This window comes from Pseudorasbora parva, chromosome 1 (assembly GCF_024679245.1).
Source record: "Pseudorasbora parva isolate DD20220531a chromosome 1, ASM2467924v1, whole genome shotgun sequence".
NCBI classification, from domain to species: domain Eukaryota; kingdom Metazoa; phylum Chordata; class Actinopteri; order Cypriniformes; family Gobionidae; genus Pseudorasbora; species Pseudorasbora parva.
This window is the reverse complement of record NC_090172.1, coordinates 49,889,820-49,916,010: the sequence shown is the minus strand read 5'-3', so window position 1 is coordinate 49,916,010 and position 26,191 is coordinate 49,889,820. Positions and strand designations below refer to the sequence as shown.

At 37.8% G+C, this 26,191-nt stretch overlaps 1 protein-coding gene across 3 annotated transcripts in view; it reads left to right on the top strand.

Moving 5' to 3' along the window:
• The window catches only part of lrrk1 (leucine-rich repeat kinase 1), a 156,323-nt gene that overhangs the window by 74,067 nt on the left and 56,065 nt on the right, over positions 1–26,191 (top strand). For all 3 annotated transcript variants that reach the window (XM_067444785.1, XM_067444791.1, XM_067444796.1), the window contains 6 exons: positions 3,868–4,062; positions 5,700–5,851; positions 14,590–14,707; positions 16,168–16,284; positions 20,600–21,480; positions 24,734–24,835. In XM_067444785.1, the coding sequence (XP_067300886.1) occupies positions 3,868–4,062; positions 5,700–5,851; positions 14,590–14,707; positions 16,168–16,284; positions 20,600–21,480; positions 24,734–24,835 (1,565 nt within the window). The remainder of the gene's footprint in view (positions 1–3,867; positions 4,063–5,699; positions 5,852–14,589; positions 14,708–16,167; positions 16,285–20,599; positions 21,481–24,733; positions 24,836–26,191) is intronic.

Here is a 26,191-nt window from a genome sequence, read left to right as displayed (position 1 = left end):
AACGCAAATTCATTTTAACGGCACTACATTTATTAACGCGCGTTAACGCAGCGCGCATTTTCTGTTTGATTCACATTCTCTGCAGTCCGAGCGCGATGCGTGAATAAACTGAAGTTCACTCTCGCTCATGTCTGAGGTAAACCATTGACACATCACCACGTACAGTACATGTGTTATATTGAACTAAATGCATTAGAAATCGGCTAAAACGAATGCACAGGTTACTCTTCTGAACAAGAACGCTCCGTTTCTCACACTGTTCACGTGAATCGAGGCATAGTTCGCGCCTCTCTTAAAGAGGCCACACTATATTCCTACTCGTGGACTATGGACCTCCTCCGGGTATGGTGTGGTACTGGTGTGCTCACAGGTCCGCATGACAGCGTTCACATTACCAGTTTTTCATACGAACTGTGCCCTGTTCTGAACTAAACTGCCAGTAATACTACCTTTATTTATATTCTTAAAATGAGAGAAATCCTTGCTTATTCTGAATTTTTAAGCTAGTCTTAAGAGACATGAACAAGCTCTTTGATAAACGTCTATGACCTTTGATACATATCTAATCTTCATGCTGTTTTATTGATTATTATTGAATAAGAATTATATGGGTTCACTAATAATAAACATACATTTGCATAAAGCATGCATATTTGTCCATATACCCATGTTGATTAGAGTGTTAAAAACTTAATTCAAACTTAATTTAAGATACATTTCCAACAAATAAAAATCTGTGATTAAATTGCGATTAAGCGCGAGGTAACTCATGACAATCATGCGATTAATCGCGATTAAAAATTTTTTATTGTTTGACAGCCCTAAATATATATATATATATATATATATATATATATATATATATATATATATATAAAATAGTTTTTCATGTAATATTTATTTGATTTTAGCTTTCATTCCTGAAAATGATTTGTAAAAATTGTAATAGCTTTAGTAAGATTTACAACACTGGTGCTATCCAGGATTTTATTGTTCTCATGTAAAAAACAAAACAAAAATGCATTAGTGTCAGCTGATCGGCTTGTTTTTACAAACTAAGGAACAAGTTGAAATGATCTTAATCTACAGAACACCACAGTATCAGTCAGAAAAGCTTAACTTGTTTTGAACCAAGTACATTCCTTTCATCGGTTTGTTCACTCCAAGAAAACGCATTCACTGGTGAATCTGTGAGCAGTCTGTCTTCAGGCCATTAGAGAAGTTTTCTTTGAGATTGCATATGCCTCCCCTGACTGTCAACATCTAGGGATTTTCCTTCAAAGACGGATTTGATTCCAGTTAGACTTTTAGGTCACTTTGCAAGGCTGATTTTGTTTTCCAGCTTGGTTTAATGAGTATGCATGTCCAACAGAACAGAATAGAATAAAATCAATTACCATGTTTCTAATCGAATTTATGACTGCGTTTTCTCAACTTTCATGCAACGTCACAAGAGAATGACAGGTATTCATAGATGTTTTAGTTGTAGGAGCATAGTGGTATCCTGTATACTGGTAAAACATTTTTATTTTTTTTTGTTCTTTACTGATTTTTTAGGTCCTGGTGGAATCTAGGTGTTTTTCCACATAGTATTTGGAGGTTCATCTACAGAATCTGCAGAAATATTATCTTATTTTTCCAGTAGACCATTAAAACACATCCCATGCATCCTGAATCCTTTAGGTTGTGTTGCAGTTAGGAAACGAAACAGCTTGTGATTATCACAAGTGCTTTCCATGTGTGTGGTATGTATCATACAGTAAGTAGGTGGATTGCGGGGGCAGCTGTAGTCTGAAGATGAAAATCCAACCATTCCATGAATTCCACATAAGTCTTAAAGGGGTACTTCAGCGCTGGGAAGATGAATCTGTATTTAAACTGGGTCATCAATGCAGTAGAAATGTGAAATTATTTTTGAATTTGGTGCCTTCTAGACTGAGAAAAGACAGAAAATGTATTTTTGTCTCATGGGGATGAAAGACTACAATTCCCAGAATGCTTCGCTGCCCTGTGAGGCCAATTACCAACACCACCAACTTCATTACTGTGACTGAGTTAGAGAAGACACTATAATTAAAAACTGAACGTGTCTGTTCAATATAATGAGTGAGTCACCGCGCGAGTATCACAGCACTGAGCACTAACTGCACGAGTGATGAAAGCTGAGGTAATTGCGACTACATTCGCGGCATACATTCACAACGCCAGTTCAGTCTGGCACGCGTTTCAGTTCATGCCTTTGCAAGCTTAACTTTCATAGAAATGAATTTGAGAAGTTAAAAGACTTACATTGCTCACCATAGCTCCGTTTAAATGATCCTGTCTGCAAGCTGAGCTCTCCCTGCCAGCTGAGTGTAATCGCCCATCCCCCATGCGCAGATACAAAACATGCGGAAATAGCTCCCTCTGCTGGCTGTAGTCTTTAGCCTTTGGGCAAGCATTCCTCCTATGATGCAAAAATCGTCATTTTGCATCATAGGAGGAATTTTTCCAGAAATAAAATGCATAAATCTCTCGTCTCAGGGAGATATGAGGGGGGAAAGCACAATAATTTGAATATTCTCCAGGGTTTCTACTGATACAAAGCCATATGCTAATCGCTGAAGTAACCCTTTAAACTGCATTGAAAATCCAAGTTTTATTATATTATTTCAAAGGTGAAAAAGAGTATATACATATATATATATATATATATATATATATATATATATATATATATATATATATATATATATATATATATATATATATATATATATATATATATATATAATTTTTTTATATAATTTTTTTTATTAAATCAATTTACTGATAAAACGTTATCATACTTTAGGAAATTGTTAATAAACAAAAATATGAGGGTCACACAGGTTCCCATAAATATAAACCAACAGTAATCATTCATTGGCGTTTCTTCTGTCTCACTCTGTGATTAACAGCTTGATCTTTAGAATAAAGTCTCCTAAGAGGCATTTTAATTGATTAGTGATTTAATGTAATTGCTAATCAAATCATTACCGTAATAGCCTTTTAAGGTGAGATTATAGATAGATTGAGAGAATAGATTGATTGGGTCTCTGTAGATCCGCCGTTTGTGTGTGTGTGTGTGTGTGTGTGTCAACTACAAACTATTTCCTGCTCTTTCACATGCATGCTCTGTGATGTCATTTCAGGCTCTCGTAACTGAAGTGAAATGTGGAAGCATGCCTTTTTTCCTTTATGTTGGCAAAGCAGAGCGCTCTAAAAATAAGGTCCAGGATTGACACAGCCCTCGTCAAAGCTCGTGTCCATTTATAGCAATGACCTAAAAAGACGTTTAATAAAAATATGTCACTGTCTCTGGAGCATCTGTCGAATCAACCACAGGAGTACATGACGTACATGCTGCTGTGTCAGTAACGATGACTTCATTCTTCCTTTCTGTTAACTCATCTTTTTCTTTTCCATCTCTCCTTCCTTCTAGTCTCACGTTCTACCACTGGGCAGGAGTTGCACACTTACACTGCAAAAAATGTTCTTACTCAGTATTTTTGTCTTTGTTTTCCTGTACAAAAATCGAAACATTCTTAAATCAAGATGCATTGACTTGAAAAACACAATATATAAAGTCTTGTTTACAGAAAAATGTACAGGACAGGAGCAAGCCCAGATGTTTATTATTGTTTTCTTTTATCAGATTATTTCCCAGTCAGAAAGTAAAGTGAAATATACAGTTCAGCTTGCAGCGATTTAGTTTACTTGAACCTGTCCTGCAAAATGGGAATTGCATGGAGCAAATTGGCTGTAAATGGACCATGGGCTATCTGAGACTGTTTAACAACATTATTGTGGATTGCTTTTAAATGACTCTTGTCATCTGTGCTTCAGGTGGATATGTTCTCGTACGGCATGGTTCTGTATGAGCTCTTGTCCGGCCGCAGACCATGCATGGGTCAACACCAACTACAGATCGCTAAGAAACTATCTAAAGGACTCAGACCAGCACTGGGCGCCCCAGAGGAGGTGCAGTTTCACTGTCTGCAGGTGTTGATGCAGGAGTGTTGGGACACCAAACCAGAGAAGGTACAGCATGGTTCTGTGTTCTCTTAAAATGCTGTTTTTTTATTTTTTGGAGGTTTCCTACAGTAGGTGCACATGCATTCAATATTTCTTAATATACATTGCAGCATTAGCTCTTTTCTCACAGTGTCTAAACCCCGCCTTTCTGTGAGCCTACTCTGCTGTGATCAGATGGCTCAGACTGGCTCAGATTGTGATTGGTCTACTGCTTACAGCACGTGTTGGAAATAAAACATTGTTTTTTACCATATCAATATCGAGTCCTCATCCTCATCATGAAAGTGCGTGCATAGTGGATTTGCTTTTGCAGTCTTCTCGTTGTTTTGACGGCACGAACCAAACTCTTCCACAGCTTCAACTATTATTCAAGGACACCCAATGAATACCATAGGCTGACATTATGCAAATTTATAGGTTCCAGCAGGAAGAAAGACTGGAATTACTGATGACCTGTTTTAGAATAAGTTAAACTCAGTTAAGCTCAACCTTGTCACCATTGTTCATAGGAAGTTAACATCTTCCAGACTGCTTTGTTACAACAAATGGCTGTCAATGTGAATGCCCCATAATATGATTGAACAGAGAAAAAAGTCTAACCAGTCATTTTGGCTAGGGATAATGGGATAATGTCATTAATTCAGTTAGTTTGTGGCAAAAAAAAAAAATCTAATCTATTGGATACAAATTTGAATATTTTATTTTATTTTTAAATTATATTATTGAAGTTAAATGTGTTTCAAATGGAGTTTAAATTATTTTATTTTAGCTAAGAATGCATTAAATTGATCAAAAGTGACAAAGGCACTAAATTTATAATGTTACTAAAGGTTTCTATTTCATATAAATGCTGTTCTTTTGAAATTTCTAGTCATCACAAATCCTTAAAGAAATGTATCACAAGTTTACGTGACATTATATCAGCCACGCATTAAGAATTTGCCTTTTAGTTTTAGTATAATCATGGCCACGTTGAAGTAATTCGTTCCCTCATTTTGATTTTACCTAAAACAAGGGATTGAATTAGTACAAACTGACCACACAATTTAGTAAATTGAGGGGACAAATTATTATATTACGCACATGATTTACTTAAAAGGAGGGAACAAATTATTAAAAGGTGCTGACATATTAGTTGTGGGAACTACTTGTTAATCACAGCTATGACAAACATATTTGTTTTCCTGCATGTCAAGTGCGGGGCTCCTTATGGGTTTCCATACAATAATAAGAATAAATGAGAAGCAAATCATCATATTAGAATGATTACTAAAGGATCACATGACACTGAAAACTGGAGTATTGATGCTGAAAATGTAGGTTTGCATCAAAGATTAATTAATTACATTTTAAAATATATTCAAGTAGAAAACAGTTATTTTAACTTATTTTAATATTTCTCAATATTATTATTTGCTGTCTTTTAGATAAAATAAATGCAGCTTTGGGGAGCACAAAAGACTTATTTTTACTAACCCCAAACTTTTCAACAATAGTGTACAGTATGTCATAATGGTTACTGCCTTAGTGCTTATAAAATGAACACAAATCTGAGACAAAAATAGTCACGTAGGCACATTTTAACCTGCAGATGTTGTGAAGTAAAGCATGTATCTAATAATGCACTGTCCTTGTGGCTTTAGCGTCCCCTGGCCGCTCCGCTCATGAGACAGATGCAGAATCCCAGTTTTGCTTGTCTCAGGTACCTGCTGTCCTGCCAGGAACACAGTCAGCTCTTCTTATCACCGATGCAGGGCCACAACGCCGTATTCTGGGATGGAGACAAAGACGACAGGTGTGTTCTTGGGAATAGCAGCATGAAAACATGCCTTTCTGCATGTTCATGTGGCATTTCGTGTCAAATTGTGCTGGTATCATGAAGGTTTTGTGCATCTATGATGTGTTTGCAAATTTAGCTTTTGTTGCTCTGTTTAAAAATCTGGTAAGCTGACATCCTTCCTATTTCCTACAAAGCTGTCTTCTAAGACATCATCCTAACGGAAACAGAAGGTCCTAGATTGATGATTGCTCGGCATGCTCTAAATAGGCAGTTTCAGTTGATTTTAAAAGAGCTCTGTGTTAACATACTGTTAAACTAATGGCTTAATAAAGTAGTATTAATTAATATATATATATATTTTTTTTATTTAGATTGGACATCCTTTATAGATTGTTAAAGGGTTAGTTCACCCAAAATGTTTAATTCTGTCATTAATTACTCACCCTCATGTCGTTCAACACCCGTAAGACCTCCATTCATCTTCGGAACACAAATGAAGATGTTTTTGTTGAAATCCGATGGCTCAGACCGGCTCAGACAAGCATTCATTGACACCAATGTAATTTCCTCTCTCAAGACCCATAAAAGGCACTAAAGACGTGGTTACAAAGCCCATCTCACTACAGCTGCTCTACAATAATTTTATGAAGCTACGAGAATAGTTTTTGTGCGCAAAATAAATAAATAAATAACGACAGTAATCTGCTCACACAGGCTTGCACTATTGTACTGTATGAAGCCACAGTCAACTCCCTGAGTGCCTCAGCACGATAAAAGAGCAGTTTCCTTTCTAAAAGAGCAACACGGTTTGACCCTGCGTCTTTTTCAAGATGTCATTCAAACCGTGTGTTACTGGATACAATTGTTTCCTGTCCTCATTTGACGGCCACGATCGCTCTCACATGTAGACATGTCACATGGAAACGTGAGATTGCGTTCGTGGGTGATTCATGTTCTCTCAGGAGAACATGGTCAAGTCGGTGCGTTGTTCGTCTAACCCTTCTCGTAAGGGCTTGAGCGCTCAGTGCGGGTTATCCATGCAACCAGCGCATGTCAGTCGGCGCTCTAGATGCGCAGTTGAGACTATGAAACCTTAAATGGGGTTGAGTCTATTGTAAAATGGGGTAAGCTCTGGTGACCTGAGGATTACAGTGGGGCTTCCCCAATGGATACATCCCCTCAGGCCCCGAATCCTCTATCTCATCAAAAGCATGCTGATACACTCTTCGTGGGTGGTTCAGGTTCTCTCATGAGAGCATGACCACGTCAGTACGTTGTTCGCCTTGCCTTTTTCATAGAGGCTTGAGAGTTCAGCACGCTGTGTGCCATGTGCCATGTTCACTGTCTCACATGCCTGCTGGTAGCTTAAAGATGAAATTGCTGGTCCCAAAAAAAGGGGGGACTTAGCGTTTCATTTTGGGCTCTGGCAGAGGACAGATGTCAATTGCTGCATCAGAGAGGCGGAAATATGGAACACCAAAAGCCTCCACTGGAGAAGCAGGGGGCCGGAGGCAAGGGAGGCGCTCAACCCGTCCAGGGTCCCGCTAACCGGCAGGCAAGTGCAAGGGTAAGCGGCCCTGAGACGGGCAGTACAGGGAAGGAAGGACCTTCTTTCTCAGGGACGGGGCGCATTATGCCACCCGCGTCCAAACCTCTGGAAACTCTATGTTTGGTCCCTGGAAGGGGTGCAGAGTTTCTAGGTGGGCTACCACAGGCAGTGGTGGACAACATCTCTTCTGCTAGAGCTTCCTCTATGAGGTGTTTCTAGTCTTTAAATGGAACCTGTTCATTGAATGGTGTTCTTCCCACTGGGAAGACCCCTGAAGGTGTTCGGTTAGTGTCGTGCTTTCTTTCCTGCAAGATGGGCTGGAGCGAAGGCTGTCTCTCTCTCCACCCTCAAAGTGTAAGTCGCAGCAATTGCGGCGTATCACGACGCAGTTGAAGTTAAGTCCTTAGGGAAGCAGGACCTAATCTTCAGGTTCCTCAGAGGTGCAAGGAGGCTGAATCCTCCTCGTCCAAACACAGTACCCTCTTGGGACTTGGCTTTAGTGCTCAGAGCACTTCAGAGCCCTCCCTTTGAGCCTTTGCAGTCTGTAGAGCTTAAAATCCTGTCAATGAAGACAGTGCTCTTGACAGCATTGGCCTCCATCAAGAGGGTAGGGGACCTGCATGCACTTTTTGTCTGTTATGGAGGCCAGCAGAAGGGAAAGGCTGTCTCCAAGCAGAGGTTAGCCTACTGGATAGGGGATTCTATTGTCTTGGCTTACCAGCCCCAAAACCGTGCCTTACCCGTTCGGGTTGCGAGCACACTCAACAAGGAGTGTGGCTTCCTCCTGGGCGCTGGCTCAAGGTGCCTCGCTAACAGATATATGTAGAGCTGCGGGCTAGGCGACACCTAACACGTTCGCTAGATTCTATATCCTCTGTGTAGAGCCCGCATTCTTCACGCATTCTCGCCCCCAGTGCCAGTAGCGTTAAGTGCCCGTTCAAAGTGTCGGCTTGCAGCGCCATTCCTGCCCTCTGGACCGGATATGTGCATCTATTGTCTCCAGTTGTGTTCCCCAGAAACAGCTAACCCTGTCGAGCTCCTCCATCACCCCTTCGGTGTCAGATGTTACGGCTGTCTGATGCCAGGCCTGCACCGTATGCTTGGGGAATGTGTGTATAGGTTGGGTTCCATATGTAGCGGTTCCCTCACAGCAACCCCATATGTGTATTCTTCCACGGTACCAGCTACCCTTCTCGGCTAGCCCCGTGTCTTTCCCTTGACAGAGCCAATCCTTCCCCTGAAGGACGTGGCCCCGCAGCGTACCATTTCCCAAGACGGGCACGCTTCCCAGCGTTATCCAGTAGTCACACTGAGTGGGTCTTGCAGAAACAGCAGTGACTGACCTCCCTGCTTGGAGCTCTAACTTCCGTACCATCTAAGACGGTCCAGTGCGCTCAAGCAGGACGCTGGAAGGGCCAGCCTCCTGGCGTTTTGGTTGGGATCCCAATTCGACGGTCAGTTCCGACGCCAGGTGCTGTGTTTCCGCTAAGAGGCAGAGTCACGAGTCAGCTCCTCAGCAGAAAAAAGCAATGATCTACCATTCCACTTCCTTATTTATAACTGCGAGGTGGAGCGTGGAATGCGTGGATCACATGCCAATCTCCATTGGCTCGTTTTTAACACACTCGAAGTAGATTGGTCTCTGAAATCAGATCCTAATTCGTCGGTCAGATTGTATCATGGGATTACCTTCTCCATTAAGGAAGCTCCTAGGAATTTAGCTAAACCAAAATGTTTTGGAACAGCTTTTGTGTCATTAGTGCACCTTTGTTGTTTTAAAATTCTGACTACAGATGTAGCTGATGGGTTTTGGAGCCTGAGTCTTTTTAGTAATGAGGCAGAAAGGCCAAAGAAAATTGAATCACAAAGACCAGGTTTGCACTTTACAGAAATAGCCCTTGTATGCTGGTAGTCAAGTCACATTTATTTAGCGCTTTATACAATAAAGATAGTTTCAAAGCAGCTTTACAGTGATTCAGTTCCGTTGTAAAGATCATCAGTTATTCAATTAGCTCATTTCATCTATAAAGCAGTTCTGTAAAAAAAAATTGTCATTGTCCAGCTCAGTTCTCATACAGTCAGTACAGTCAGATTAATAATATTGTTGAATATTACAAGCCCAATACCAGCTCATAATCAACCCTTTCACTCCATTTCCCTCATTTAAACGCTCTCCTGTTTTTTTCTATTTACCGCCAATTGCTCCCCTTCAGACCTCTTACTCACTCATATGAACACCCTCATTGAAATCATTCAAGAATCACATTTTTTCAGCTTCCATTGACGTTCTCAAGCCTCCTTTCAAAAAATGACTAATTTTAATATTCACGAGCACACTGTGTGTGTATATGTATGTATATATATATATATATGTATTATGCATGACAGGCCAAAAGAGCTGATAAATGACCTGAGCTCTATTATAGCCGGCCTCATCTGATCATTGGTTGCTTTGTGTGTAAGCACTCCACAAGACACTCGATGAAATGCTTCCCTTTTATCTTGCAGCGCAGGTGTTGGCAATTACCAGCTTTGCCCGTCTTCATGCCAAATGAAGCAGCTGTAGTCACAGTGGAGGTTCCTTTAATTCGTCATCGTGGCACGACAAAGAAGGCTTTGTCTTACATTTATCGTCATATTAGGCCATGACTCCTTCCTATTGCCCTACTCTAAACAACTCTAAACAGTTCAAGTGCTTACAAATACAGAAAGTATGCTTAGAGACGGTTGAGCTAGAAACAATATCAGGGAATTTTGAAATTGAGTAAATTGTAAAAAACAATTATATAATTTAAAACCCGTTATATGCAATAGAGTATGTAAAATAATTCAACAAATCGACAAAACACGATTCCCACAAAAAACACATTTTTGGCTTATTGAGTATAATAGACTTTTTTCAAAAACGATCCCAGACTTTTGTTTATTTTTGCTCTGTAATATTTAATTGGGTCGAAAAATTCTCTTTGTAATTGTTTATGTAGAGAACGATAATCCTGTTATCTAATGGAAATTCATTGATAAAAAGAGTGGAAACCTAGCCTGGTTAAAACCAGACCATTCTTAGTAGTAACTGAGTTATGGTCTGGCAAAGCTTCATACTAGACAAATCATTTCCAAAGGGGCATCACCAACGGACGATGACGTTTGCAGAGCGACTAAGAAACATCTGAGACAGCAATTCTCTGTTTGTGATTTCGAGGAAGATGTTGCAATAGCTTCAGACGACTTGCCGTCAGGGCTGGGCTGGGGCTAAAATTCGGCTCTGGCATACAGCACATCCGGCCCATGAATTCCCGTGTGAATATTTTTGCTGGGGTTGGTAGCCTTAAATTGGAGTATATAAATAAAACTAGGACAACCAAGCCATTTTGGTTAGGCTACCATTTGAATATTGTATGAACAAAAAAACAGACTCAAATTATTTTATGCTACACAGAAAACAATTCATTTAGGTTTGGAATGACATTAGGTGAGTAAATGATCACATTTTTGGGTTGAACAATCATATTTTTCAAGAGTTTACACATCATTTAAGTAAGACACTGATATCTATCTTTGATGCTATTAAATTTCATTAAATCTATAAAAAAAAAGTTAATAACTTTTCAAGAGGAAAAAAAGCTTTGTCCTTAATTCATGGGATCCAGATTTTAAAACTGTTTTAAAGACTATAGTTTAACTGTAGGCCAGTTTCATTTAAATGTAAGATCATGGTAGTCACAGGGTAAAAAACATAGACTGTAAAAACCTGGCTCCTCATTATATGGCTATATGGTTTCTAAAACTATAAAACATATATAATAAACTATTAGCCTATATTTGTAAGTAAAAAAAATGTAAACACCTGTAGAAAATAGGCTACTAAAACAGCCTCTATAAAAGTGATTTATATTGTGCAATATTAATTTAAGTAATATAGGAACATTTTTAATAAATGTTTCTTCCAAAACACCATATTTCTTCGCTGTTAGCTGCAATGTAAATTGTTCTGCTAAAGTGAAACGTTTGTGTGTATTGCTGTTTTCCACTTTACCGAACACATGCTCGCGGCTGTTTTCAGCTGATTCAACACAGAACCTGTAATGTTTCCATATCATATGACTGTATAAAACAAAATTCGGAGTCAAAGTGCCTTATAGAGCAGCATTTAAATGCAGCGCACGTTCGTCAGCGGCTGTGCTGTGCGGATATTCGCCTTTGCAGTTCCATGCGCTCAAATACTAATAAATAAATAAATAGAAAAAGCAACTAATATGGAGGGGAGGTCTCTCTCGATTCGGCTTGTTAATTCAGAAGACAAACCAATGGGTAGCTGTCGCTGCATGTTGTCAGTGGTAGGCTAAAAAAAAAAAAAGTAAACACACACCCCAAAGTGCGTCGGCCCACCGGGCAAATGCATGCCAGATTACCAGTCCAGCCCAGCTTGCCGTTGTTGTAAAAATAAAATAAAATGATAGCTGGTGTCCACCACCACTCCATCAACATTTTTGCTAAATTTGGAAAAACTAATAGCCTCTCATACTGACTGAAACATCTCGGATTGACGGTCAAACCGAAATCATCAAGCTCTGATCGCATTTGCCCCTGTTATAAGGCATTTGTATTGCGATTAGAACGCGATTTGCAATATAGTGAAAATAGTCTTTGGAAAATTGTCTCACAAACTTTATTCAAATTCAGTCATTTCAGATGTGTTAGAACATTTTCAGACTTGAGCATAGTTGTGTTAGTTATTTATTTACAATTTTTACATGACTAACGTTACCAGATCTAGTGTGAGGATATAAGCACAGAAAGGCCAGATCCAGAGCTGCTGTGTAGTGTTAGCACATGATCACACTCCCTATCCTCCTCATTAAAGTAGCCGGTGTAATCCACATCTGGTAGCCGGGTGTTGTTCTTTGATTGGGTTTTAACGAAAAGGAAAAGTTTAAATCGCTTAAAACAGACGTTATAGCTGATTTGATCGAGTGATGTTTTTCGGCGGCATCCATCTTTGTAATGTACAAAATCTGCTTCACCATCGCTGCGCTGTCGTCATCGTGTAAAGCGCGCCCCAACGTTTCTGATTGGTGCCGCAATTTTGACGGATTAGAAATGGGTTTGAATGGGCTCTTTGCCAGACTACTTGCAGAGCAAATCTAAATTTGCCGAAAGATGTTTGGGTTTTCCCAGGCTCGTGGAAACCCTGCTGAGCTGGTTTAAGATGGTCTCTCATCTTGGCCAAGAAGGTCTTCCAGTTAGACCAACTAAAAATAGTAAAAAACTGGCCTAAAACTGGCTAAAAGGCTAGACTGAGAGAACTGCCCAAGTAGTCGTTCTGGTCTTAAATGGTTTACGTTGGTCTATCCTAAACAAGCTGGTGTTTAAAAGTGGTAACCAGCCAGTCTGATCAGGCTGCGAGAATAGCTAAAACCAGTTTAGGCTGGTTTATGGTATTTTCTTTTCAGCAGGGAAGAAAACAAGACATCAAATAATTGGCACAAACTAGGCAGTAAAAGCTCCATGTGGGATTTGAGATCTAATGGCCCCCTTGATCATTTGATACCAGCAATATCCTGTAAATTATATTTTAAGTGCATTAGCGTGAGCGTGGCCCGAATCGCTTTATCACCGGAGCCTTTATTTGTCTAAGTTTGACATTGCCTATTAGATTATTGCGCCTACATGAGCAAAAAGGAAAAACAGATATTACAATATTACAATAAACAACTTGCTAGGTTATTTGGATCAAAAGCGTCCATAGTTAAATTATGGAGTGCGTTGAGACGGATTGAATAATTTGAGTCCTGTCACAGTGCACAGTCAGATAAATGACTCGGCTAAATGACAAGTAATGAATCAACGTTGCGCAAATGAATTAACAAACTATCTAAACCTACAAACCACCCCATGCTGCTGAAAGCTGTGCACCCACATAATGGCATAATACATAATAAATGTTCAGATTAAAGACTGTTCATAAATCATTTTGGCTTTGTACTACATATTACAGTATGTCTGTAAAAAATTACTACTCAGAACAAAACAGCCTGGATTTGAGTTATGTTTATTAATGGCATCAAGCATCATTATTGTTGTGTTAAATATCAAGGAATTTTAAAATTAATATTTTCAGACCTTAAAGGGTGAGTTCACACAAAAATGAAATTTGTCATTAATGACTCACCCTAATGTCGATCCACACCCGTAAGACCTCCGTTCATCTTCGGAACACAGTTTAAGATGTTTTATATTTAGTCCGAGAGATTGTCTCTCCATTGAAAACATATGCACAGTATACTGTCCCTTTCCAGAAGGACCAGAAAGTTAATAAAAACATCATAAAAGTAGTCCATATCTTACATCTGTTAGTTAGAATCTCTTGAAGCATCGAAAATACACTTTGGTCCCAAAATTACAAAAACTACGACTTTATTCAGCATTGTCTTCTCTTCCGGGTTTGTTTTCAAATGTTCAAATACTTATTTTCCTCACTATATATATATATATATATATATATATATATATATATATATATATATATATGCATGCATGCATGCATACATACATACATACATACATACATACATACATACATACATACATACATACATACATACATACATACATACATACATATATATATATATATATATATATATATATATATATATATATATATATATATATATATATATATATATATAATCCCAGAAATGGGTTAAATATACTGGTTTTTATTAATATTTTGAATGTAATTTTATTTTTATATTTTTAGTTATCTTTTAATTTTAATTTTTTTATGTGCCGTTGTTATTTTTTACCAGGTGTTCGATTAGCTGCTTAATATTACTATTTAGGTTTAATTTATTTTTATTTTTATTTTATTTGTATTTTTTTCAATTAGTTCTTATTTCAGTTAGTTGCCAAGAAAACATTTTTAGTTTAAATTCAAATACTAAAATAGTTCAAACTAAAACTATCATTTAATATTTATATTTCCTTCAGCTTCATTTCAAAAATATGTTAAGTAGTTACAGTAGCAACCCTGTCCCTATCATCTTTTTCTCAATAGCACCACTTGCATTTTCTTCACAGTGGATTTCATAACTTCATATATATATATATATATAATTGTGTGTGTTTGTGTCTGTGTGTGTGCGCGTGCGTTCGTATGTGTGTGTGTGTGTGTGTGTGCGTGTGTGTGCACATCTCACAGGAACTACACGGTTGTAAACTTGGCCAAGGGCCAGGTGGAGGTAAAACGGATGCCATGCCCAGGAACACGTCTGAGCTGCCAAATAAAGATGGAGAACACCCTGTGGACTGCCACTGAGGTGAGCCTTGGGAAACATGGCGCGGCTCGCTGTTAGTCTCTGCATTCTGTTCAACAGTGTAGGAATGTTACCAAGGCAACAACACTAATGGATATACATTTGCCCTCAGGTTCTCACTGTGAAGGAGATATTTTGTAACTTAGTTTATTGCTCAAGTTTTGTTTGTGATTTCTTCACCACTAGCAGGATAGCAAACACAATGGCTGTTTTCAGACAGGTTTCCTAAATACATTACTCTGATTTTATGTACTCAGATTTTATTCAGAAAGCATTTTAAAAGATTTTAATTAGGTTTAATCACCTGAAGAGAGACTATACCGTACAAAAAGATGTAAGATATTAGTTATTTAATATATTAATATTTATGAATATAATTAAAATTAGTTCATTTATTCAGCAAGGATGCATTCAATTGATCAAAACTTACAATGAAGATATTTATAATGTTACAAAAGATTTATATTTCAAATAAATACTGTTCTGCTGAAATTTAGTGTATGAGATAATCCTGAAAAAATGAATCACAGTTTCCACATAAATGTTAAGCATTACAACAGCAACAATTATAAAAAAATATAAGAAGAAATGTTTCTTGAGCAGCAAATCAGCATATTAGAACCTTCTGAAGGATCATGTCACTGAAGACTGGACTAATGATGCTGAAAATACAGCTTTGGATCACAGGGATAAATTACATTTTAAAATATATTTAAGCAGGTGATTTAAATATATTTTGTTTATTATTTATTTTATATTGCAATAATATTTTACGTAACTGAATTGACTGTATCTTTTTAAAAAATGCTGCCTTGTTGAGAACAAGAGACTTCTTTCAAAAACGTACAGAGCCCAAACTTTTGACCTGTAGTGTATTTGTAACATCACAATGTTAAAGTATTTCAACATCAAAACATTGAACTTTAAAAAGGTTTAAATGTGACATTGACTTTTGGTTTGGTTTATGTTGTTTAATTTAGTTCATTTTGTTTTACTTCACTGAAAAAATCACTAGTTTTTCTCAAGATATAGCATGCACTTTGTAAGTAGGGATGGGCATTTTTGTGAATTTTATTCTGATTTCAATTACCATTTTTAGTCCCTGAACAATAATTGGATTATGGGAAAAACCGAAAAGGGCTAAAGGCATCTTTATACTTCAACCACCGTCTTTACTCAGAGAAACCATTTGAAATAACACACAGTATACTAAGAAAAGACATGTGGATTTTAATGTAGAACAATAGCATCATGTACAGATGATTTCTGTGGTTTTATTTAGTGGAAGATTGTCGATCCAGAACTACCAGTGAACCCAAACATCATGAATGTTGTTTGGTCCCAGTATTTTTGGGGGAAAAAATCGAAATTAGTAGCATTTCTCAATTTCCAACCCTATTTGTAAGTGAGCACAGCAAATGAATGGAGATGGTTATCTTGATACCTTGTTGATGTTTCTTCAGGAACAGGAAGTCTTTATCTACAGCCTGAAAGAGATGTGTCCCTTGAGTCACCCGCAGAAACAGCTCTCCTGTCCAGCCGTGGTAACCTGCCTCTTTTTACTGCCCGCCAGGAAAGAGGTCAGTGCCCCGACTTGCAGTCATTGTCATGTAAACTACGCTTCTGCTTATCACGTTTTTTATTTGTTTTGTTTTCTTGGTTTAGATATCCAAAGTAAAAGATTTCTTTTATGCCAAAAAAGTCTTTATGCCACTTTAATATATAATGTTTTATATAGTAATTTGAATAATATATATATAATATATTAATTGTTAAACACAGCCTGACTAACTAAGAAATGTGCCCAAAATCCCTCTTAAACCAGCAAATCAGACCAAATTGGTGGTGGGGTAAGACCAGCAAACCACCTTAGGCTAGTTTAGTTTCCCATCAGGCTTGATCTTAGGTAAGTGGGCAGGTTTTTCTGTCGTGTTTGAAGTAGCTAGCGTCCAGGTGTTCCCACTCTCCTTCTCTTTAGCCGACGTCCCAATGACATATTCAGTCCCTGATGCTTCTTCAAGCACTCTCTTAAATGAGCCTCATTCTTTTTGAAGTGTCCTCGGTTCCCACCGTTCGTTCGGTGCAGGTCACTGACAAATTGAATGTCAAAAGCAGTTGTTGAGATCAGGGAAGGAACACGCAGCTGGTTTGGGGCTGTCAAGGCTGTTTTAGGGAGGAAACATTTTTTTCGATATGGCACTTGGACAAAAATGCATGTGAAGGCAGACTTAAATATACAGAGAATAAATGTTCAGTATTGTTTGACAGGATGTTGTTTGGTTTTCATATGACTGTTTTCGAAAATTCTCAGATATCCAGGTCATTTAGAAGTGAAAAGTCACAACAGAATTAAATGGATGACGAATTCGAAGACACATTAACTCTCATACACGATCTGCAAAAAAATCAATTTAAAAATGATTTCTTAATGATTCTTTAATTATTCGAATATTTAACTATTTTTCTAGCAAAATATTTTTTTCATTCTTCAAAACAAAATCTTTAAAATGATTATTATATTAAAAGTATTATATATAAATATATTTTAAAAGTATAAATAAAGTGACTAATATTTGTGACTTTTCGAAAACATGTAAAAATTCTTTAAATCAAGTTAAATACATTTGAGAAGCAACACTGTAAACAATTTTAAGCTAAATTGTCAATGTGCATTCTTTGTGTGGTATTTTTACTTTAAATTTGTTAATGCGTAAAGCTAGTGAGAAAAAAGATAAATGTTAAAGGGTTAGTTCACCCAAAAATGAATTTGATGTAATTAATGACTCACCCTAATGTTGTTCCACACCCGTAAGACCGCCGTTCATCTTCAGAACACAGTTTAAGATATTTTATATTTAGTCCGAGAGCTTTCTGTTCCTCCATTGAAAATGTATGTACACTATACTGTCCATGTCCAGAAAGGGAATAAAAACATCATCAAAGTAGTCCAAATATGACATCAGTGGGTTAGTTGGAATCTCTTGAAGCATCGAATATACATTTTGGTCCAAAAATAACAAAGACTTTGACTTTATTCAGCATTGTCTTCTCTTCCACGTTTATTTTCAATCCGCATTCGCGAATGTGCAGTCTCCCTCAGTCTGTAAACGAAGCTTGCGCGCACCAGATAACACGTCAGCAGCGTCACTGCGCAGTTGTGAACGCGTCGCAGATTGAAATATTTTATGACCGAAGTGTATTTTCGATACTTGAAGAGATTCTAACTAACCCACTGATGTCACATATGGACTACTTTGATGATGTTTTTATTACGTTTCTCTTTCTGTTCCTTCTGGAAAGGGACAGTATACCGTACATACATTTTCAATGGAGGGACAAAGCTCTCGGACTAAATATAAAATATCCTAAACTGTGTTCCTAAGATGAACGAAGATCTTATGGGTGTGGAATGGCATTAGGGTGAGTCATTAATTAACATAATTTTCATTTTTTTGTGAACTAACCCTTTAAGAAACATCTGAAAGCAAGTCGTAATATCTTATGCATTGTTGATTCCCAAGAAGCATTTGTTTCAAGGACTTTTAGATGTTTTAACTGGAAAACCAGACAAAAGTACTTAAGAAAAGGGATTTTTGCAGCTCAGCGATTGAAAAAATAGCATGGCTTCTTATTTTATATTTGAATGACATAACATTTGACATGGTTTATGGTAATTTAAAATATTAAACAAATGTTATGTGTGATTTCTGTATAACTAGTGACACCAAATGGAACTGCAGAATGTCTAACTTTATACTCTGTAAGCTGCATGTGTGAATATACAGACTTCTGATAATGCTCCAGTTATATTGCTAGAGGGGAAATGTGTGGAACAAAAAGCCACATGATTTGAATCAGACTGAAAGGATAATTTCTACTGAGTTGAGTTGAGTTCATCCACATACACATTAGTTATCAGTATGGAACTGACGCTCTCAGAAATCTTGTTGAAATATGCAGCATTTCAAGCTTGGAGCATCAAACGGAATTTCCACATATGTGGGTTTTTATTTTTGACACCTTGTGATCTCGATATGACGGAAAAGTAATCTCTACAAAAAGTTGAGTTTTTGACTGACAAGGTTAAAGGAACTGTATGTATTTCAATGAATCATAAAATGGCCCTGATATGTCACTAGACATTAAGAAACCATGTTCATTTCAAATACTTATATCACTGACAAAAGTAGTCCGGCCAGGATAAAGTTGTTGTTGCAGCCCTCAACTGATGTTGATGTTGACATGTTGTGTTTGGCCTGAAGCTCCGCCCTCCACCTATCTACCAATCACAAAGTCAGTAGTGTTTCAGCATCAGGGTTGCCAGCTCTGATCTAGTTACCACAGCTGCAGCTACAAACATTCCTACTGATCCTTCAGCTAATGTGGCAACCCCGAGTCAGGGGGAGGGGGAGAGGGGATACACCTCTCTACAGTCATTCAACTTCTCCTTTGAAGTTTTGTGTTTCATAATTTTAACTTTATATTATATTATATTATATTATATTATATTAATTATATTCAGAACAAAAAATGCTCATAATTAAGATATAAAAAGGTCTAAAAACGAGTCTTAATATACGATCAGGCATAACATTATGACAGGTGAAGTAAAAAAAACTGATTATTTCTTCATCATGGCACCTGTTAGTGGGTGGGATATATTAGGCAGCAAGTGAAAAAAAAATCCTCAAAGTTGATGTGTTAGAAGCAGGAAAAATGGGCAAGCATAAGGATTTGAGCGAGTTTGATAAGGGCCAAATTGTGATGGCTAGACAACTGGGTCAGAGCATCTCCAAAACTGCAGCTCTTGTTGGGTGTTTCTGGTCTGTAGTGGTCAATATCCATCAAAAATGGTCCAAGGAAGGAACAGTGGTGAACCGGCGGGTCGTGGCCGGCTAAGCCTCAATGATGGGGCCTCACTTACCTGGAGAACATGTGGCATCAGGATGCAATATGGGACGAAGGCAAGCCATCAGAGGCAGCGTGATTCTTTGAGCAATGTTCTGCTGGGAAACCTTTGGTCCTGCCATCCATGTGGATGTTACTTTGACACGTTACACCTACTTAAACATGTTGCAGACCATGTACACTCCATAATGGAAACGGTGTTCCCTGGTGGCTGTGGCCTCTTTTAGCCAATAATGCGCAGAGCCACAAAGCAAAAGGGTTCAGGAATCAATTGAGAAACATGAGTTTGAGGTGTTGACATGCCCTCCAAAAATTGCCCAAATCTAAATCCAATTGAGCATCTGTAAGATGTGCTAAACAAACAAGACCAATCCATGGAGGCCCCACCTCACAACTTACAGGATTTAAAGGATCCACTGCTAACATATTGGTGCCAGATACCACAGTACACCTTCAGGGGTCTAGTGGAGTCAACAGGTCAGTCCTGTTTTGGCAGCAAAAGGGGGACCAACACAATATTAGGACATAATGTTATGCCTGATCTGTGTATCTCTTGCAATTTTGCAATTCAAGTAATTGTCTTGTTTAAACTTGTAGATATTGTAGTTATTTTAGTTATATTTTAGTATTTACCTTAAATGCCTAGTTTTGTCATGAATCTCTAGATGGCACAGGCTGATGGATCTTTAACGCAAGCTGATAATAATTTCAACATTAACTACTTGGCACACCTGATTGGTTTATGTTTTATCTGCAGCCAATGAGCATGCTGCTCATCATTTACCATCATCGTTTACCATTTTCTATAGTAGTTTGCAGCACACTTTCAGAGTTTGTCTAAAATACCACCTTCCCCAGCTCCACCTGAAATACATTAACATTTTCTTTTCCATTACCATTCTAAAAATCTTCCAGAGAATTGTCATGATTGAATAAATATAAATTATATTGCGTATATTATTTATTTACATTATGTCTCTTGTTCAGTCTCTCCCTCAGGTGTTTGCCGGCATGTCTGATGGTCTCATAGCGGTTTATTCTCTGGTAGACGACATGCCTGTGGAAGGAGAGACCTACATCTGCTCACACACGATCAACAAGCATCTGCTGAGTATGGACGACTTGGACCCTCGGCAGCGGCCGTACCCCGTGCAGAGCATCGTGCCTGTGAGCACCGGATCAGAGGTGTGGTACACCAATGGCCCTGGTGTGCTCGTCATTGACAGTCTCACACTTCAACCCATCCGCCGCCTCGACCCTTATCTTCCACCGTCCTGCGTGGTTTCCATGGCATCGTCCGCCAGCTGCTGGAGCGACGAGGCCGTCTGGTGTCTGGACAGTCACACCAACACGCTCCTGATGTATCATGCCGCAAGCTATCAGATCTGCGCCACATACAACTGCAGCGACGCAAATCCACTGCGTGACGTTTTCCCTGTGGAAAGGCCGGTGGGGATCGTGGCCCCCATGAGCCCTGATGTAGATAAAGAGTCTCTTCCTCTTAACCTAGAACTGGTGAAGATAACGGTTACGCACAGTGAGGATGCAGGAACGCAAATCTTGTGCCAGCAGGACTCGCTGGATTACTGCTCCATGACGTCTTCCGGGTTCAGCTCGGAGCAGCTGGATCAGATTGGGGATTTTGAGCAGGGCGGCTCGTCGGGTCTTCCTCACATCGAGCGCTCCAGTTCGGGACCCCTCAGCTCTTTGGCGAGCTCCAGCAGTATGCCTTTTTCCGTTACCGTTTCACCGGATTCAGTTCCATCCAGGAGCGCAACGGATCCAGAACTAGCGGATCAAAGCCACGCACCACTGCAGCTGAAGGCCTTAAACATCATTCCAGTCAACAGCACCATCTGGGTTCCCAGGTACGCCTAACGCTTCATCATAATGGTTACGACGAAATTTTGATAGGAAGAGAATAGGAATAAAAAATAATTTATTTGGTTGTTATTTTTATGCCACAAGGCCAGACATTTAAAAAGGGAATAAATCAATACTTTTATTCACCAGAGATACATTGATTTGATCAAAAGTTACCGTAAAGACGTATATCATTTTATAAAAGATTTATATTCCAATAAATTCTGTTCCGTTTAAAGTTTGCGGTCAGTATGATTTTATGAGTATGATCAAAACTCTCTTATGCTCACCAAGGATGCTTTTATGTAAATTAAAAAATATAGAAATTTGTTAAAATATATTAAATAACTGTTTTCTATTTGACCATATTTTCAAATATTATTTATTCCTCTGATGAAAAGCTGAATTTTCAGCATCATTACTCCTCTACTATATTTATTCTTAAAATCAGTTGTTGTATCTGTTTATTAGTTAATGCGTATTTGCTAAATATAAGTATTAATTTCTTAAAAAGAAACCCCAAATTTTTGTACATTTGTGCAAATAAAAATGCACCTGGAGTAGATATACCTCTTGATCTTTTGCTGTTCAATAGCTCTTTCACTTAGAAATACTTCACAGTACAGCAGTAAAATCGGTCGCATGTATTTGAAATTTCATGCTGATTCTAAAACGCAGAGGCATTATAAACATACTTAAAGCCTAACCCGGTTTACACACGTTGAACGTGCTCTTGGATCATCCTGTGTTGTTTTTGGATCAGATCTGATTTTAGGGGTAATGTTTGTGTTAGCAATAGCAGTCCCGTTTATCTCAATAACAGTTTCTCAGCTGAGGCAGTTTTTTTTTGAGCCAATCGCCTGCTCTTAGGTCTTAGTTTGGACATAAAACAACGTGATCGGTCGTACGTTTCATTCATGGTCGATCATTGTCCTCTTGTTTCAGACGATGATAAATGTTGTTCCAATAGCAACAAAAAAAACGTGTCCTGCTGGAGTTATTCATCAATTAAACATTTGGTTAAAGAGAACTTAAGCACAAGATCAAGGGCAGAATAAAGTGTTGTTTCAGAAGGGCACATTAAAATGTCTATGTTTTATTCATGAATATAAAATGCATTATAATTTCAGCGGTTAATAATTTGAGTTGGACACCACCGTGTAATCAGGTCACACAGGTGCATCATGTTGTGCTGAAAGGAAACCGAGGCGCCCGATGGGAACATTGATTTATAAAAGCGGCTTCCTGCAACTTATAAACTAGGTTAGATCTGTTTTATGAGCATAAGAGTTCACTATTATATTATAGTGAATATCACTGTACAATGTGTACAAAATACTAAATCATCAGAAATTATTATTTGGCATTTATTATTATAAAAGTACAAATTACCTTTCACGGTTTTGGTTAATGCCAACAAAAATGATTCATGTAGTCCTAATTGAAATGCATTAAGTAGACGTCTGCAAATGTAAGTAGATTGAGTGCAATAAAATTAAGTGATCAAGAATTGTTGCATTAGCTTGTTTTAATTGAATTGAACAACCTACCAAAAAAAATTTCAAATTGCTTTGTAAGTTAAAAATCCTTATCCAGGAATTTACTAGAAAGTCTATTTCAAGAAATAAAGCCCCTCCTGTAGTAAATAATTTTCATCTCTTAAAACTCATCTTTGATCACCAATATAATTTTTTTCCTTTGAAAATTTTTATTAAAATAGCTTAAATGTAACTTTACACCCTGGCTTCATGTAGTATACGTGGTTTATGAATGCAAATTAGCCCTGCCTCCACTCACTCGCACCAGCTCAGAGACCCACTTGGACAAAGTGGTATACAAATCGAACGATCAGAATAGTAATGTGTTTTATGTATCGTGCTCTACAACGTCGGACACATAACAGTAATTAATATGATTATCCTCTTGCTTGACTACTAATCAGGGCTGGACTGGTAATCTGGCATACCGGGCAGTGCTTTACTGCCATTTCTGTGTGACAAAAAAAGCAATATTAAGTTTATCTGCATTTGCAGCAAATTCGATAATATCTATCATTATTTGTCCTTGTCCTAGTTTTATTAATATACTCCAATTTAAGGCCCTAACCCCAGCAAAAACATTCACGGGGAACTCATGGGCCAGATGTGCTGGGTATGCCAGATCTGAATTTTAGCCCCAGTCCAGCCCTGCTACTAATGTATTGCTAATGTTACAAAAACCATGTTCCCATTCGCCATCTCAGTCTGCCTTCTAAAAATCAGTATCCTGGAAACGCTTTGAACATCAGTGGAGAAAGTTTAACTTCGTTTATGACGTCAGATAAAACCCGCGATTTTAAATGTTTAATTTTTTTATTCTTTTTTTTTTCACTAAAGCTTTAAAGAGAAAATACTCAGCCATGGTGTTGACTTATTAATTTGCATATGGGTTGTCTTAAAGCATATTAAAAACACCACATAGACATATAAACAACATTGAAAACTTGAAACTGCTTACAAGATTTTAATGAAAATTAACTTTTAGGGCCAGATTAGCGCCAGCGCAAAACCTCTTTTGATGTTAAAGCGTTAGTTCAGCGATTAGCATATGGCTTTGTATCAGTAGAAACCCTGGAGTATATTCGAATGATCGTGATTAGCTCTGAAAAGGCGTGGAAAGGGTTATTTTTGCGGCTGACTTTATTGCATAATGAGTTTACTTTTCAGATGCAAATTTTATGGGAGGAGAGTATTTAAAAGAATCATGCAAGGTGATTTACTAAGTGTTTGCTTCATTATTTACCGCCCAAAATAGCACATCTTAAACCAGACGGTAATTTGCGCTGCTCTTGGTGAATTGGATTGGTCATTATGGAAATGATCCGACTCGTCTGCGTCCTTTAATTTGTGCGTTGTCAGTAGATCACGCAAATAACTTTCCACTCCCATCGCCATTTTTATGGGATTGCACTCATACGCTAATTTGCCTTAGTGGCTTTAAATGTGTTTTTGTCACTTGGGAGATGCTGTTCAACAACAGAAAGAGAAAGCTTAATGTGTGTGAATGTGAAGTGTAAAATGACAGCGCTGGCAGCCGTCTGATCACTGCCACACTGAAGTGGACAAAATGGCAGCAGCTGCTTTTTATTTCTTATTTGTGCATCCCTGTTTCAATTCACATCCTAGTCTTTTTTATTTCTTTTTGAAATACATGGTGATTATGAAGTGTAAAGTGGTGGCATCAATGCTCTACTTCACATTTGTTTGTGTGTGTTTGCAGGTGTGGTGGAGACATCATGGTTATCGAGGTCCAAGAACAGGCGGGGTCGCTCAGGGGTCGTGTGATAGCCGTGTTGACGCCGCCTGGGGTGCAAGAGTACGGGTACATGTCAACGGCCAGTCACGTGCAAACATGCACACACATAATCACACAGTGTCCATTTATACAATTCCACACTGTTCATGACACCGATTGCCTGTAGCAATCTAAAATCGGTGATGGATGTGGACCTCTGCTGCCCATAAACAAGCCCAGACAGATTTTGCAGATGTCTTTCGAATTTTCTGCATTGGTTTTTGAGGGAAAAACTTTCAAAACACTCTTTCTGTTTGGATGAAAGTAAATCTAATATTATTTTATAAAATATTTAAAGCTGCAATCATTTGCCTCAAAATACAGTAGAATAAATGATTGAACTAAAATGTTCAAGAAATGTTGCTGTGTTTTGAAACGAGAGATTGCTACAGTTTGCAGTTAGTGTTTACTTCTTCATAAACCAGTTCAATTTCATGTACACACACCACACCAGACACACATGCACACATCCCATTAGAGCCCAGCGGCTTCATATGACCAAATGTAAGTGTGGGCGTGCAACCTCATTTAGACTGCTGACAAAACCCTCATAAAATCCTTTACGAACACACACACACACGCACGCTCAGCTGAGTCAAATGAATTGTGCTGATCCCTCAGAAGATATATTTCTCATGCGTTTTGTCTGCCTGGATGTCATGATATCATGTTAATGATAGAATAAGCCACAAGAGTCTCGGTTACAGTGATTTTAGCAGACTGAAGTGAAAGCAGTGGCTGCTTCTCGTTCCTTAGCTGTGCTCCCTCCTTTCCTCATTACATGTTGTGTTGGGATGCAAGGATAAAGGAATAGAATAAAATATTTCTGAAGCGTCACTGTGAAGAAACATCAGTAACTTTTTTATAGTTTATTTTAATGTTTAATAATGTCACTAGTGTAATTTTTATTTTTTATTTATTTATAAATATTATAGGTGTGTGTATTTATTTTACTTGTATCATTACATCTAAACTAGCTATAGATAGCCTAAAATATTTTTGTATAACATATTTTTTATTTTTATTTCTATTTCTATTTTTTTAAATAAAAATGTGGTTTATTTATTTTAATATTAATATACAGTTGCAATCAAAATTATTCAGAGATAATAATAGTAATAATAGATAATATTAATTAATAGATAATAATAATTTACAAATGGAGGCTTTTCTAAAAATAGAGTTTTAAAAAATTGTAACAGTTGTTGTAACTATAACAGTTTAGTGATAATGTAATGATTTTGAGTTACAGGATTTTTTGTAATACATCTATAGCTGCGTTTCCATTACAGATTTGCGAAAAACTTTTGCGATATTTCTTAAATGTCGATAAAAAACTGTTGCGAAATGACAGCGTTTCCATAGCTGCAGTTATGCGACTAA